The 15,319-nt window shown below is 44.1% G+C and overlaps 1 protein-coding gene across 9 annotated transcripts in view; it reads left to right on the forward strand.

The window, feature by feature from the left end:
• The window catches only part of LOC136851262 (uncharacterized), a 71,171-nt gene that overhangs the window by 29,625 nt on the left and 26,227 nt on the right, over positions 1-15,319 (forward strand). For 5 of the 9 annotated variants that reach the window (XM_067125235.1, XM_067125231.1, XM_067125237.1 and 2 more), the window contains exons 2-3: positions 11,992-12,105; positions 12,447-12,631. In XM_067125235.1, coding sequence (XP_066981336.1) covers positions 12,059-12,105; positions 12,447-12,631 — 232 coding nt within the window. In that variant the 5' untranslated portion in view covers positions 11,992-12,058. Of the gene's footprint in view, positions 1-11,991; positions 12,106-12,437; positions 12,632-15,319 lie in introns of all 9 variants that reach the window. The other 4 variants (XM_067125230.1, XM_067125232.1, XM_067125233.1 and 1 more) reach the window with 1 other exon arrangement.

The following is a 15,319-nucleotide window of genomic DNA, read 5'->3' on the forward strand; positions in this document are numbered from 1 at the left end:
GACGCTTTCCTTCTCGCCTTACGAAGCAGCCAAGGATCTCCTCTGATGGGCACAAGACAACAGTACCAGCATTGTGACCTGCTTCATTTAGGGCAAGCTGAACATCCTTGTGGACGATTTAAGTCATGGCAAACAGGTTCTATCGATGGAATAGATGCTGAATCCGCAGTTGTGCGCTGACCTGTGGAAATGTAGGGAAAGCCGTTGATAGACCTGTTTGCAAAATTAAGAAATCATCGTTTACCTCTGTTTTGTTCTCCTGCTCCAGATCCTCAGGCATGGGCGACGGATGCCGTGCTGCAGGATTGGTTGGACCTAGACATTTACACCTTTCCTCCTTTCAGCATGGTGTGGGAAGTGTTGGAGAAGTTCATCACTCACAACAACACATCGATGACTAGTGGCTCCATTTTGGCCACACAAATAATGGTCCCCAGATCTTCTTGGCCTTCTTGTAGATTTCCCAGGACTGTTACCTCAGAAGAGAAGTCTTCTCAAACAGCTTCATATTCACCATTTTCATCAAGGCTTATCCACTCTCACTCTGACAGGCTTCAGACTGTCAGAGAGCTTGTCAGAGTGAAGGGTTTTTCAAGAAAAGTTGCAGAAGCAATTGCAAAATGTAGGCACGCTGATCTTCTGCTGCAGTCTACCAGGCAGAGTGGGCAGTCTTTCAAGGCTGGTACTGAGAGCATAATATTTCTCCTTTTAAGACCACTTTAGCTCAAATCGTAGACTTTTTGCTTTTTCTGAGGTTTTTGAAAGGATTGGCTACATCCACCATCAAAGGATACAAAACTATGTTAAATTCTGTTTGTTCCGACATGATATACAGACCATCGGTCCTTCACATTAGGAATTACGTACGACAAAGCTGGACACGGCCATTAAACTCTGGAACAAGGTGGTTAGGGTAATACCATCAGCTAGGCAGGAATACCCGCCTGCCCGGATGGAAACATTCGGCTGTCATGCATTGCAGACGTGTTTTCAGATCTCTTTGCCCTACTGTCATTAAGCTCTTTATTTATCCTGGTGGGATCTTTCTGTATTTTGTGTATATATTATGTGTGTATGATATTTATTAATACAGGCAGTCCCCGGTTAACGGCGGGCTCAGTTAATGGCAATCCAGTTTTACAGCACTTGTCTAGTGACTAAAATCAGCAATTTTCGGTGCCAAAAATAGCCGATCTCTACTTATTGGCACCGATAATTGGGTATTGGCACTGATTCATACCTAACAGAGGCTCTGATAACCGAAAATCGGCACTTTTTTGTGCCGATAAGCCCCAAATATTGCTGATTTTCGGTCAGCAGTGATTTTCAGTTATCATCACATGTTCTGTTCCCCACTGATAACTAGGGACTGCTTGTATACACACCCACAATTTGTGATAGCCTTGCATAGGCCATCGTTCCCCTGCGTCTGTATCTTGGGTTTGACGGCCAAGGGCATATTAGAGGGGCGTAATCGAGTGGTAATGCTTCTCTTCCACTAGCCCTTTATTTAGATACTGAAGGTGTTCCCCTGTATGTTCGGATATTAGATTGGGACGTAATAACTTCGCTCCCCTTCATTGATCGGGACATAACAAACTCGCTCCCCTTCTTGGGCTCACGCCCTCCATGTACAAGGACATGACTACTTCCTTTCTACTTGTGCTGAGTATTGTTTTTGCCGCCTGCACTTTGGAGAGTTGCGAGGGGGGGCTTGGTAAGTTTTGCTTCTACAGCGCCTCGGTGGCAGCCTGTCCTTCCTTCTCTCTCCCTGTAGGTTCTTCTATCTCTCCTTCGCCCTCTTTGCTCACTCGTCAGGTGAAAACTGCAAGAGGGAGGGGGGGCCCCTTGGGTGGTCGGGTGACCTCTTCTCAGGGGCCTCCTCTCGCTTCTTAGGGCAGCTCCCCTCGGAGCAAGAGGAGTCTCTCTATACTAATCATCTTAGCTTTTTCTCTCGGCTGGATATCTCAGTTGGATATCCTTGCCTGAAGGAGTCCCGACATTCATACAGTGTTTGCTTCGGGATCAACCACAGCATCTGGTTGGAGTGGCATAGATCCATGTCGGGATTGTTCCAACTCTGTTCCCTCTGATGTGGATCGATTGCTGTCTGGCCTTCATGTATGCTGTGGCACTGCCTCTGGCATATCTGTGGTCCGTCTGCTCCTGCTGTGCTTCCTGTGTTATTGCTCCTGTTGACTCCGCGACAAGCCTCTGGGTGGCTCCTCTTGGTCTCCTGCCACAGCCGTCCTGATCGCTCCTGTCGCTGCTGGTGACGTTCATGTGACGTTCCTGGCCGTTGCTGTAGCTCCTGCCTTCCGAACCACTTCCGTAGCTCCTGCATTGGTTGTCCTGAACGCGCCTGCTGCTTCTCCTGGTGGTCGTGTCCTGGGCCACTTCCATTGTGATCCTGCGTAGCTGCCCTGAAGGTTACGATGTTTCATGTCCACCGTCCTGTAGATGTCGGATTGAAGATGAAGGAAGTCACCCTGTGGAGGTAGCTGCCGTCTTCTTCATCTTATCTTCGATTTCGTCTTCTGCTGCCGCTTCCCTTCCTCTCCCAAGGTTCGAGGGAGTCCCGGGAAACAGGATAGACCTCCGTCAGCCAAAGGAGAGGAAGGGTGCTTCTTCCCCCTTGAAGTCCTTTGGGCGTCGAGGGACTGTCTCCTTCCGAGGAGGCAGTGGGTCTCTTGTTGGCTCTTCCCGACCTTCGGGTGCAGGAACCGATTCGCATACCCATGGGTTTTGTGTTTCAGGAGCTGCAGGTGTGCAGACCTTGGTTTGCACTTCCATTCCCAGTCCTAGAGGTTCTGCTTCTAAGACGGGTGTTGCTTCAGGTGCTCGTTCACGAGTCTCTCCAAGTGCTCGAGATTCTGTGGAATATCGAGTATCCCAATCTGGTCTGGAGAGTACTCTCCCTGGCCCAGTTCAGGATCAGCGTGAGAGAAAGGGCCGAGGCACCCAGGTGTCTCAGCTCTTCCTGCCAGCACTATAAGCTCTCCCGAGTGCTTACCAGTGCTGGGTCGGGTTCCCAGCCTGGTGTCTCGATCCTATCAGCTCAAACACCAGAAGAAGCAGGGAAGAGGTTCCCGTTGGGAGTCCTGCGGGACTTCTAAGGGACTGTTTCTCTTCTGGGAGGCAATTTTCTCTTGTTGGCTTTTCCCGCCCGAGGGCGGAAACCGATTCACATTCTCCTGTGGCATTTCAAGGGCCAAGAGAGCACTGCCTTGAGAGGCCGCACCCTGGTTGCCAATTTTAGAAGACTGCGTCAAAGTCTGGTTCTGTGCCTGGCTCTTTTTGATTTCTTAGGAACCGAAAGCAGCCGCTCCCAATTTTTGGGAGTCTCGTAGGTCGCTCGAATTCTATGAATCACGAGTGCTCCCCTGGCAAGAGGCACAACACGAGAGAAAGTGCTGAGACGTAGATGTCTTGGTGCCAAGACGCCCAGTTGTCTTAATACTGCCTGACAGCTGCTTCGGTTGCTTGGCTGGGTTTCATCCTTTTGCCTTGAACCTTAGGGTTCGAGCATGCAGGATAGCAGATGCAGAATTACCCCTTCAAACCTTCTTCTTGAGGGGCCTTGGCCTTGAAGGAGTTTAGAGTTCGGGAAATTAGTGCTAGTTCACGGCAGACGAGTTCCGCCCCATCCAGTTCCGATTGCATTTGTGCAATCAGCTCGGCTTGCTCAGCTTGTTCGACCCACCCAGCCCCTGGTCGTGTTCACAAGACTGGCTTGGCTCGCCCCACTTGCCTCCCAGTCCACCGCTTACCACTCAGTCTGGATCGCATTTGCGTGATCGGCTTGGCTTGGCCCTGCTCAGTTTTCCAAATCTGGTTCTCGGCACTGTTCAAGTGAACTTTCTGTTCTTCCCAGGAAAGTGCTTTACCACGGGAAAAGTGCTCTCCTCCGTTGATTATCGCTCACTGTCCGCAGGACAGATAGGGGTACTCTTTCTCCTCACCTGTTCTCTTTTCCTCTCAGTTGTTCCGAGAGGCGCGAGAAGGACAGAGAGAGCTCCGATGAATTTGTCTCTCTCCGAAGTTCAGCTGCCTGATGTGCTTTCGGTGTCAGTTCCCTGATTGTCTCGTAGTACAACCAGGTAGCCGAGGAGGGTTTCTTGGGATCTGTCAAGGTCTTCCTCCAGGGAGAGAGGTACAGGATTCACGCTTCGGAAGCAGTGAGGGTCTTTCTCTTCAAGTTGTCATTGCCCTCGTTTCTCGGAGAACTTCGTGCTGATTCGTCAGCATAAGGATCCCCAGGACACTCACAACCCTTGCAGTTCCCTAAGGGGCCGAGAGTTTCGGGGGCCGCCGCTGTCCTTGCTCGCGAGATCGTTCTCGACCAGATGAGTACTGCACTGTACTTTTCTTCGGACTAGAAGTTCATTCAGGTTGAGACACCAGGCTCCTTCCCTGCCTCGACAGAGTACTGTACGAAATCTTCTTGCCTCGGAGGGGTCTTGTTGACTGCAGGTTATTCTGACTGCCTCACCTGGACTGGGTTCTCTCTCTGCTTCTCCTTGCCATGAAGGGTATTCTCTTCCGCAACGAGAAGCAGCGATCTTGGAGGGAACCTGCTGGTTTCCTCCAGTCAGTCTCCTGATGGATCCACGATCCTTCACTGTTAGGCTTTCTCTCCTTGGATACGACCATTCCTGGAAAGAAAACTGCCCTCTGGAGACTGGTCCTGTCCGGGGGTGGGTCTTCCTATACCAGACGGCAATCTGTGGGCAATTCTGGTGCTAAGAAGAAGGACTTTGTCCTAATTCAGATCTCCAGTTTCGTAAGTCCCGAGTTGGCTCGACCCTTAGGAATGAACCTTTACTTGGTTCTGCCTTTCTCTTTCAGAGGTTTGCTAGATACCGCGGTAATCAAGGTTCGTACCAGGGCACTGCCTTGTCCTTTGGACAATGGCCAAGACCTTTGGGTCTTCGTCATCTTGGCTCGACCTTAAGTTCAAGCCAGCCCTCCTCGACTCCTAAGAAGTCCCAAGCTTTGGAAGAAGATTGCGGAAACACACAGCCCTCTTCTTCCCTTCTGGGAAAGTGTGCATAACTGTGTCTCTTCCCCCTCCTCCCCCCTTTTCCATAGGGAAGGAGAGCAGAAGGGAAGAGAGGAAGAAGTATCGACCGGGCAGAAGTTCTTCTACTGCAGATACCTGGATGAAATGATACTTATTGAGTCTCTGGAGCTGGCAGCAACATTGCCGAGACCTGGGAATGGATTCCTTGAGGAGAAGTATTTATTTCCCTTGGGTCTCGGCAATTCTTTTCATCAAACTTCCACCCCGCTTCCTCTCCCGTGCTCCTGATTCTGGAAATGCCAGCCGGGATAGAGCTAAACGTCTTGGTATCCTGACATTTTACAGAAGCTTCCCCATGGCCCATGGTGGAGAATGAAGGAGGTCTGCTTCCAGTCCTCCATCCTTCTTTCCTCTTCGAAGTATGAGGAAAGAGTTAGGCTAATGCTTGATTGAAGGAACCTTCCAATATGCTTGCATACTCTCCTCACGTCGTGTGTCTACTCTCGGATTCCCCGATCGAGGAATAGGTGCACGCCTGTTGTAAGACTTTGTCTTGAAGGTGTGTGACCGAGACGATTAATACCTTTTCATCAACATCCTGAACTCAACACAGCCTTTTGGCCTTCTGAGAAATTCAGGATGAGTTTTGTGACACTCAGTGGTTTTGTTGAACACCACCACAGTAGTGGCATACATCGACAAACAAGAGGGAATCGTTTTTTCTTCCTGTTTCATCTGTTGACATTTGCAGGTACTCAAGTGTTCTATAGTGCGATAGCTCAGTTAGCCAGATACATTCCCGGTGGGGATGTATTGGTAGGTGAGCTTGACCTCGGGCTTGAGTGATCGGGACGGAGCGTGCTCTTCACTCTTTTCTTCACAAAGATTCATGTAGAGACTGCTTGACCGAGAGATCCCTACTGTCTTTCTGTTTGCCTCTCGGCACAACAAAGTCGGTAGTTTTCTCTCTCCTTCGCACCAGACCCATGGGCCACTACAGTGAGGCATGCTGTCTTTATGGAAAATATCTACGTTTTTCCCCCCGTATTTGTCTGTTTCGCTATTGGTTCAACAAACTTTGCTCACCCGAGACACAGACAAATGCTGGAAGACTTTGCCTTTCGCCAGACCTGATAGCTCTGCTTCCGAGGCACCAAGAAAGTTTTCCTTGGCCCAGCCTCCTGTAGCAGCTACACAAGAAGCAGTTCTTCAGGCAGTACATCCTTGTGTGTGCAGGACTTGGAGACTTTCCAGCTTTCCATACAAGCATAGGCTTTCTTGCCAAGCAGCAACGGATATAGCTGGATATCTCTTGAAGTCCTCTGCAACACTGTTCCAGGGACTAGATCTGTCTTCGCTGGTTGGTGTCGTTGACGAAACTTCTTCTCAGGTCAGAGTCGCTCTTCAGGTCTGGACTTGCTCATCTTCTCCGCTGAGGGTTGCTTCCCTCCATTTCAGTTGTGAAGAACATAGGCCCTTGCAACCTAGTCTTCTATCTGAAGTAGCCTTTTTTCTCCTCAGTCGAGATTTAGCTACTGATGAGAATCCTCTTCAGTCTTGCTGTCCCAGGGAATTGGTCCCTGGGTGGCATGTGACTCATTTAGGGTTCCTGTCCCGTGCTCTGCACGCCCCTTATGAGAATCGTTGGACAGAGATGTTCCCTCTTAGGACCACTCTCATCCCGCTCTGGCCTTGGCATAGAAGATGGGAGAATAGGTGAAGGAGGATCATACCTTGACTCCTTGGATGTCGCAGTGGACTCCGAATCCATCAGCATCTATTGTCAGGTTCAAGGCCTTCTTGTTCCCCGAATCCATCAGCATCTATGGTCAGGTTCAAGTCCTTCTTGTTCCCCCTCCTCCTTGGACTTTGTATCGATGATCCAGGTCAATTGTTACTTTGTCGTATTAGGGAGCTGCAGTACTTTACAAAAAGGCTCGACGTTCCTAACCTGGATGTCGTTGATATTTTCGCTAGTACTATCCCTTCCAAGGATGAAGTGTTTAAGGACACATCTTTCTCCTGGCCTTGTGAAGGAATTGAAGAAGGCACTCGACAGCTGGTGATGACAATACTGGTACTTTCTACCCAAGAGCCCACGAAGTCAATGGCTTGGTCCATCCCTCACATTCTAGAAGTTTCTGTATGTCTAGAAGCAAGATATGGTCTCAAAGACCACAATCTTGTCTTCTATCTTCGGTCTTGCCCAGAGACCCTTGGAACCTTTTTTTCTTGGTTCTGTGGTGGCTGCTCAACAAGTTGTGTTTTCTTACCTGGTTCCTTCAAGAGAACAGGTAACATCTCACCTAAGGTGTTGGCTCTGGAAGTGAGAAGGATCCCGAGAGTGACTGGCCTCTCCTCTTCCTCCTTCCTTGTCCTCCTACTTCTCCTCCTTTGGGATGAGAATAGGACTTGAACTGACACTTGCTGGGTCTGGCGTCTGATGCGGTAAGGCTACACATCAAGCACCCGTTCTATTTTTCTTCTAGAATCATAGAAGCAATTCCGCTCCTTCCTCTAGCAAGGGGAGGAAGAAGACTCTGGCAATAAGGAAAACTCTATCTCAGGTTTTCCTTACTGCCTCCGACTCATAGACTCTTCTCATCCTATTTCATATGAGTTACGTTTCCTCACTCATGCGAAAAGGTCCAGTATCTGACATTTGATCTTGCAGTTCCTGCACCCTGATCAATATGTCAAAGGCACTGTACTCCTCCTCGCTCTTTCGACCAGGAGTAACAGCCCAGGTGTGCAGAACTCCAGTCAGTTCAAGAGACTCGCTCAGATTCCTCCCTCCAACCAGTGAGTCTTCCTAATGTAAAGGACCAATGGTTTGTATATTGTGTCGGTACAAATCACAATTTTTAGAGTAAATTTTATTTTTCCTAACTATACAAACCTAAAATCCTTTACATTACATTTTTATGCCTGTCTCATGCCACCCCTCAATCTGAACCTGGACCAAAAGGCAAACTTGAATGTTTACATCTGGGCAGGCAGGTATTCCCACCTACCTGACAGTAGTTACTACCTAACCACCTTGTTCAAGAGTTTAACGGCCGTGTCCAGCTTCGCCGTAAGTAATCCAAATGTAAAGGACCTCAGTATTATAGTTAGAAAAATTTGATTTTTAAACATTAGAATAGACCTGTCTGCAAATCAAATCAAGTGATTTGAAAATCTACATGGAACTTGGACATTGTTCTTAAATGGCTTTCAGGCCCTCCATTTGAGCACTTGAATGCCTCCTCTCTAAGGGATTTGACAAGGAAAATCTTATTTTTAATGGCTTTAGCTACAGCTGAAAGAAAGCGAATTACAAGCCCTTGATAAAAAGGTGGGTTTTTCTCAAGGGAGTGCCGTGTGCTCACTGACCCTAGGGTTCCTGGCAAAAAACGAAGACCCCTCTGACCCCTGGCCATGTTCATTTACTGTCAAGAACTTGGCTGATATCCTGGGTCCAGCAGATCAGGAGAGAGTGCTTTGCCCAGTAAGAGCACTGAAGATTTATTTTGGTTAAGGATCCCGTACAGCCATTATCCAAAAATGCTTTAACCTTCTTTTTAAGGACCGTGGTTTCTGAATCAGACTCGAGGGTTCAAGAGGATATCCTCCCCTTGTGTAAAGTTAAGACCCATGAAATAAGGGCAGTTGCCACCTCGCTGGCCTTCAAACAGAATCTCTGACTCTCCATGGTCTTGCAATCCACGTATTGGAGATGCAAGTCAGTTTTCGCTATTTATTACCTTTGTGATATAGAAATGGTATATGAGAAATGCAGTACATTAGGCCCATTCTTTGTAGCTGTCATGTTATTGGGGGATGAAGGATAGGAGGAATACCTTCTGTTTCCTCCATCCCCTCTCCTTGATTAAGGATTGTCGTGTTTTTCTTGGGAAGCTTGGGAGCACTGTGTGCCATGCGTGCCCACCAGTTGTTGTCTTTTATGGTTGGGTTGGATTACTTTTTTTTAATGTGGTATAGGCAAAATTATCTGGTCATATTTTGTTGTACTGCACCCAGGGCAAGGGCACATATATATGTATACTGTATATATTTTTCTTGGATTGTAAGCTTTGGCAACCTGCGATTTACTCCTCTGTTGCAAAGCCCCCACTAAAGTAGAGGCGACCCCTTGGCTAAACCGCCACGCCACTACAGGTCGAGAGAAGCTCCGACCAGAGGCAGTATCTATCTGCTGTAGCTCCCTTACCAGGTAAGGTTACAACAAGCATTCCACGATGCTAGTTAATTTTCTATTTCAAAGTCATCTCCATATTTGAGTGTTTTTGAGTAGCATATGTCCATGTATCCCACCTCCTATGAATGTGGGGTCCAGCTATGTAAATACTTGGTAAGTTCCTTATATAAATATGACATTTTTATAATAAAATAAAGTTTTATATATACTTACCAAATAATTACATTGATCGGAGCCCTCCCTCCTTCCCTCTCATGGACATATGGCATAAACGAATTGAGCTCTTTAGCTTTGTTGTACCTATTCTTCCCCGAAAGTGGGCAGGGCAAGCTACCTACACCCAAAACAAAAGAGCGCTACCATGATTTTCAAATTTTGAGCTGCCGCATAAAGTAGAAACTAATAGCTATGTAATTATTTGGTATATATAAAACTTTATTTTATTATAAAAATGTATTGTTTATTACCTTTGAAATAGTTTTTAGAAAAGTAGAATAACTTCGCACTAAATGTTACTTTGGATATTTTTTTTCCAATACTTTTAGTGTTGCTGATGAAGGAGGTGGTTTTTTTATTGTCAGCTTATGATCCTTTGTTCCTAGTCCCTCCCTCTTCCTGTTTCCCTCCCACCCCTTGCACTCCTATGACTATTTTATTTTTAGAATGGGGCCACTGGGCTTTCCTCACTTTCCTTAGGAATTCCTACTAACCCCCTTTCTTGTTCCTCCCCTTGCCTTAGCCGATCCCTTGAACATATGGTTCCCTAATGACTTGCACATGTGCAAAACCATTTCATAACAAAAACAGGTCTGGTCTATATCTCAGTGTGTTCCCCACCAAAAGCCCGAGTTTCCATAGGGTCCCCATCATTGATGGGAAGAGTTGTAATGTTAACAATAGTTGCCTGACAATAAACAACAGCATCACTTCATCAGCAACACTAAAAGTACAGTACTGATAAGGAAAAATCAGTTTCCAAGGTAATAGTTTGCTAAGCTTAGGCCAAAGTCTATTTGGTAGAACTGTAGTACAACTCTGCATGGGATATTACCTTGGAAATTGACTTCTTATATAGTATTATGGTTGCTTATCAAGAATTTACAGTTATGTTTTGTTGGTCGAATGTAATTAACCTCAGAACTTATGTGTTTTTGCATGCTGGCCATCCTGGAATGCTATTGCACATGTGCAGTGTTACAAGGGAGCTTTTGGTAAAAAGTGGAGTTTCCTTCACCGGGGGATTTGGGGGCAGAGCCTCCTGGCTAAGTAACACAGCCTACTAAGTTAGGTTAAGTTGGGGTACTTTAGGTTAGTAAAGCTCCTTTTATAATAGGTTTCCCTAGCCAATCCCCTCTTGAACATATGACTCCCTAATGACTTGCGCATGCTCCGAACCATTCCCTAACAACAACTTGACAGTTTGGTCTTTCTCCCAGCGATTTCCCCCACCCAAAACCCTGCATTCCCAAAGGGTCCCCAACCATGTTGGGTAGATATGAGGTTAATAATTGCCTGAAAATAAACACCACCACCTTCATCAACAACACTAAAAGTACTGTATAGGGAAAATCAATTTCCAAGGTAATTCTCCTGTGCTGAGCTATTACAGTTGCCATAAGTCATTTATGGGCCATTGAAGTGATATGAACGTTTTTCCTGCTAAATTCATCCAAACTGAATGGCGCACAATATTAATACTCATAAGAGGTAGCCCAGCATATGCTGAAAACCTGTTACAGTTCCTTATATGATCATGTCTGTCCAGTAAGGGTTAAACTCAATTTGCTAAGCTTAGGCCAAAAGCCTATTTTTTTTTCATTTGCCTCATTAAACCCAATTTGCTAAGTTTAAACCAAAGCCTAAATCCCTTTTCTTAGTCTCTGTCAGTTATGTATGAGAAATTATCATCACTAGGTATTTATTTATTCTAAAACTGTTGAAATATGGCAATGCTGATACTTATGGATACAATCCAGACAATTTTGATATTCATTTCTGTTGTAAATATCTGTTTAAGCCACTGGCCTGAAACAATCCTAGGCTATAGGCTACGTTTCTGCAACTTTCTAATGATCATGGGACCTCTCCCCCCTGAGTGGGGAACAGTATTGTTGGATGGGTCTTAGGAGAGGGAGCAACAATGAGTGGAAACAGTTGTACAAAGTAACCTAACCTAAGCCTTACTTATAATGCCAGGGCTTGTGCCCTGCCTTACTTCTCATGACCTTAAACTAAGGTATAGCTTCTTACTGGGTGTCCCCTTTAGATGACCTAAAGGGTAGTTTAAGGTCAGGTGAAGTAAATTCATTAGATGTTCTTTAGATTTTGGGGTTGATGATGGGTAAGCCAAGCAGTTACGATAGAAATGAGTACTGTATACATTTTGGTGTGAATGTAGACTACATGACCAAGTGACCTTTGGGGGAAGAAAACAAACTAAAATCCCAATTGTCATATTCATTTTTGTATTGCTAATCCTCAAGTACAATACAATAATAACAAAGCACTATTTCCCACAGGGTGACTTGAGCTTGCTAAGCCATTCTTAGAATAATTCTTTGTTACACTGCTATTTCAAAGGCTGTGTCTCAAGTGCAAATCAATGATGTAAGATGAGTTCTGTTCCATTTCTACTTAAAATTACACTTAGTTCATGAATATAGAGAATAGAACCCACACACTCTCCAGTAGCTGCAAACATAGAATTAAGCAAGTTTTCATTTATGTTAATGTTACTTAGTTATGTGATGAATTTTAATAATTAAAGGAAAATTAATCGAGGGAGGAGTGAAAAGGCGCTTAGAAGAAGAGACATTGATCCAGAAGCTACTGGGATGGAAATAAACAAAAAGGGACCAGAGGAGCAAAATGTACTTACACGGTAAGGAGTCGTATTTTTGTTGCAAAAATTATATTTTGAATTAAGTGCATTCAAGCTTAACTTTTGTTTAAATCTTGTCATTTTTGGCATTTCAGTTAGTGTCTATTAGCCAATGTGTGTACTGTTTGTCATTTTATACACAGTGCTGGTTATGAAAAGTGTAAGAACTACCAGGTGATTGCTTTTGAAGATGAAATTCATTTTTATAAATGGTGCATGTAAGTCCTACTTTTAATCTCTTTAATTATACCTCTTGTAAAGCTTTGGTATTTTTTTACATAGTGTAATGGTTTTTTCCTCAACAGTCTTACATTTTATATGCTAAATTACAGTCTTTACAGGATATCTGAGGGAGAAAGACAGGAAGAGAGTGTAGAGAAAAAGAAAAAGAAAAGGCATGTGAAAACTAGGAATTTTCTAACAGGCATGGCAATTACACCAAATGAAAATCAAGATAGATTAGAACGATGTCCCATATATTATGAAGCAGAAAGCAGTCATGATTTGGAAAGGGGAAAAAATTCAGGTAAGAATATTAGTTGTAACCCCCAGTTTGTTGGTTTGGTCATACATTGCAGCAATTCTTTGTACTAAAGCCTCCTATTTTTTATCTCTGCTAGCTTATCAAACTAATGTTGGGCAACCGAGTCCTGTACTTTGAATACATTTTTCAGCTAGTTCAATAGTGGTTAACAGTAAAGATTTATGGTCTCATTTGTTAATGCACTCATTTATATTTACAGAGGATGTGTGCAAGTGCACTTTAGACTTCACCAGTACATTTATATTTTTAAGTATTTTTTGTTTGGGATGAATCTTACCTGCTGGGAAAGATAGCTTGTATCTCTGTGCCGATAGGCGAGTCGGCATTTAAACAAAAGATTGAATGGCTGCACGGATGACTGTCAAGTACACTTGTTCTCCACCAGGTGTGTTTCGAATATTTTAGTTCTTGTCAGAATTCTCCTTGATGGCTGTTTGCTGCTGTCACAGTACTGTACATTTATTTTTCCTAGGATGTCTCCACTGGAATCAGGCTAAGAACATCAGGTTCTGTAGGAATGATTACTGTGTTAGCAGGATGTTGATTTTTTAGGAGATACACACTGTGTGCACCAGTTGCAATGGTATAAAGTGTGATCTTGAGAATAGATGTAAGGAAGCAGGGATTTTCATTTCAAAGGACTTTCTGCTTAAGTACATTAGTATAGGAAGAAAAGGGAGGCAGATAGATTGTGAAAGCAACTACTGTAGTTAGGTCAAGTCACCAACTTGTCATTTCTCCCCCTTCTCTAGGTCCTTTGTCTGTATTTATTCTTACTCAGTCTAGGCTTTTCCTTGGATAATGCTTTAGTTAGTAATAAGACTTCCTCTTTAGCCCCGCCTTCCTCTCCCCAGTCGGTTCAGGAGAATCGTATTGAAAATTTAGAACAGAACGTAAACCTTATTTTGGTCAGTACAGGGTTTGTCTAAATTGGTTAGGGAACCGGTCCAGGTCCCCCCCATAGTGTGCAATCATTTTCGCGTTCCCTTATAAGAGGTAAGGTGTCGGTGCCCTCGTCCGTCTGTAGCCCGAGCTTAGGACTGCCTTGCAACAGTTGGGAAAGTCTGCTACCAGGGAACTAGGTCGGTTCTCGGGGTAACGTGGTTCTGTGCCCTTCGTCACCTGCCTCTCCGTTTTTCCCTCTCTGAGTCTCATATAATGCGTTAGCCGAAAGATCATTTTGGTAAATGTTAATCTTTGCTATGCATGTGACTTCTGCCATTATTGTCACCAATATGAGGTGGTTAACACTGATAGGACTAATTATATAGTTGCTTTATGGACAGTTTTATTAATAATGATGATTTGTCTGTAGCAAGTTTTATTTATTCTGATGCTATGTCGACTCAGTCGATTGTTTAACCCTTAAACGCCGAGTGTCTACTGTATTTACAAAAGAGTCTCCCATATTCCGGCGGGGTTTGAGAGTCAGCGCCGATGCGGAAAGAAAGTTTTTTTTAAAAAAATCACAGCATGCTCAGTTTTTAAGATAAAGAGTTCAATTTTGGCTCCTTTATTTGTCATTGCCTGAAGTTTAGTATGCAACCATCAGAAATGAAAAAAAATATCATTATCATATATAAATACAGGTTGGCCATCACTAATCCGGCATCATTGGGACCTAGAGGGTGCCGGATTAGCCATTTTGCCGGATTAGCCATTTATTAGGCTAGAATACACGAAACACAATAGCTAAGCACCTCATCCTAGAATTAAAATATCCCATAAATCAGTATAAGTTGGTTAGTAAAGAAAAGACAATTATCAAATACAGGCAGTGCTCAAGTTACAATAATTCGACTTATGATATTTCGAGTTTACGATGGGGTTAGCAATTAATACCGATACGAAAATATTTGGGAAATATTGTTAGATTTCGCGCAGGCGCACGCAGCGAGAGAGACCAGCTTCTTTTCCTCCATCTCTTTATTCCATCTGCTAGTTAAAAAGGCAAAAGAGAATGATGATAAAAGTATTGTTAGTAACGTTATACTCTTGCGTAAATGCGTACAGCAATAAACAACCGAACGGGAAACTTTGTTTTGCTAATAATCGTCCCGGATAACAACTGTTATGCTTGTATTTCAACCATCGTACGGTTAAACAGTTACTGTAGTTATGTTACGACTGACATTAAGTAATGTACAATAGGACTGATATATTTTTTACATTATACCCTTATTTGCTTTGGAGAAAAGATCAGCAGGGAAATATACTGCTACAGTAACTTTAAGCTGCAAATTGTAGCTGAAGCTGAGAAAACAATGTTCAAGCTGCTAATGACTATAAATTATCGTGCATTGGCAACATGGATGAAACTCGACCGTAAATAAAATTGGAGAGAATGTATTTTAATGAAAACTACTGGGCATGAAAGAATACAAATTACTGCTGTTTTCACGCCGATAAAAGATAAATACGTAAAGTTCGTATTATGATGAAATCAAGAGAAAATAGCGAACGGAATCTTTATTTTTTTTTACACAAAACAGACATGCCCCCAAAACGGCCAGCCGTGATTCCCGCGAACGTCACATATTCGAAAAAAAACACAGAGCTAAATTAATTTCACAACGAGACGTATTTGTTTTATTTCGACTTAAAAACATTTCGTATGACGAAAAATATCCTTGTCCCAAATAAATAAAGTATCTATATTCATTTTTGGTT

This window comes from Macrobrachium rosenbergii, chromosome 23 (assembly GCF_040412425.1).
Source record: "Macrobrachium rosenbergii isolate ZJJX-2024 chromosome 23, ASM4041242v1, whole genome shotgun sequence".
Lineage (NCBI taxonomy): Eukaryota > Metazoa > Arthropoda > Malacostraca > Decapoda > Palaemonidae > Macrobrachium > Macrobrachium rosenbergii.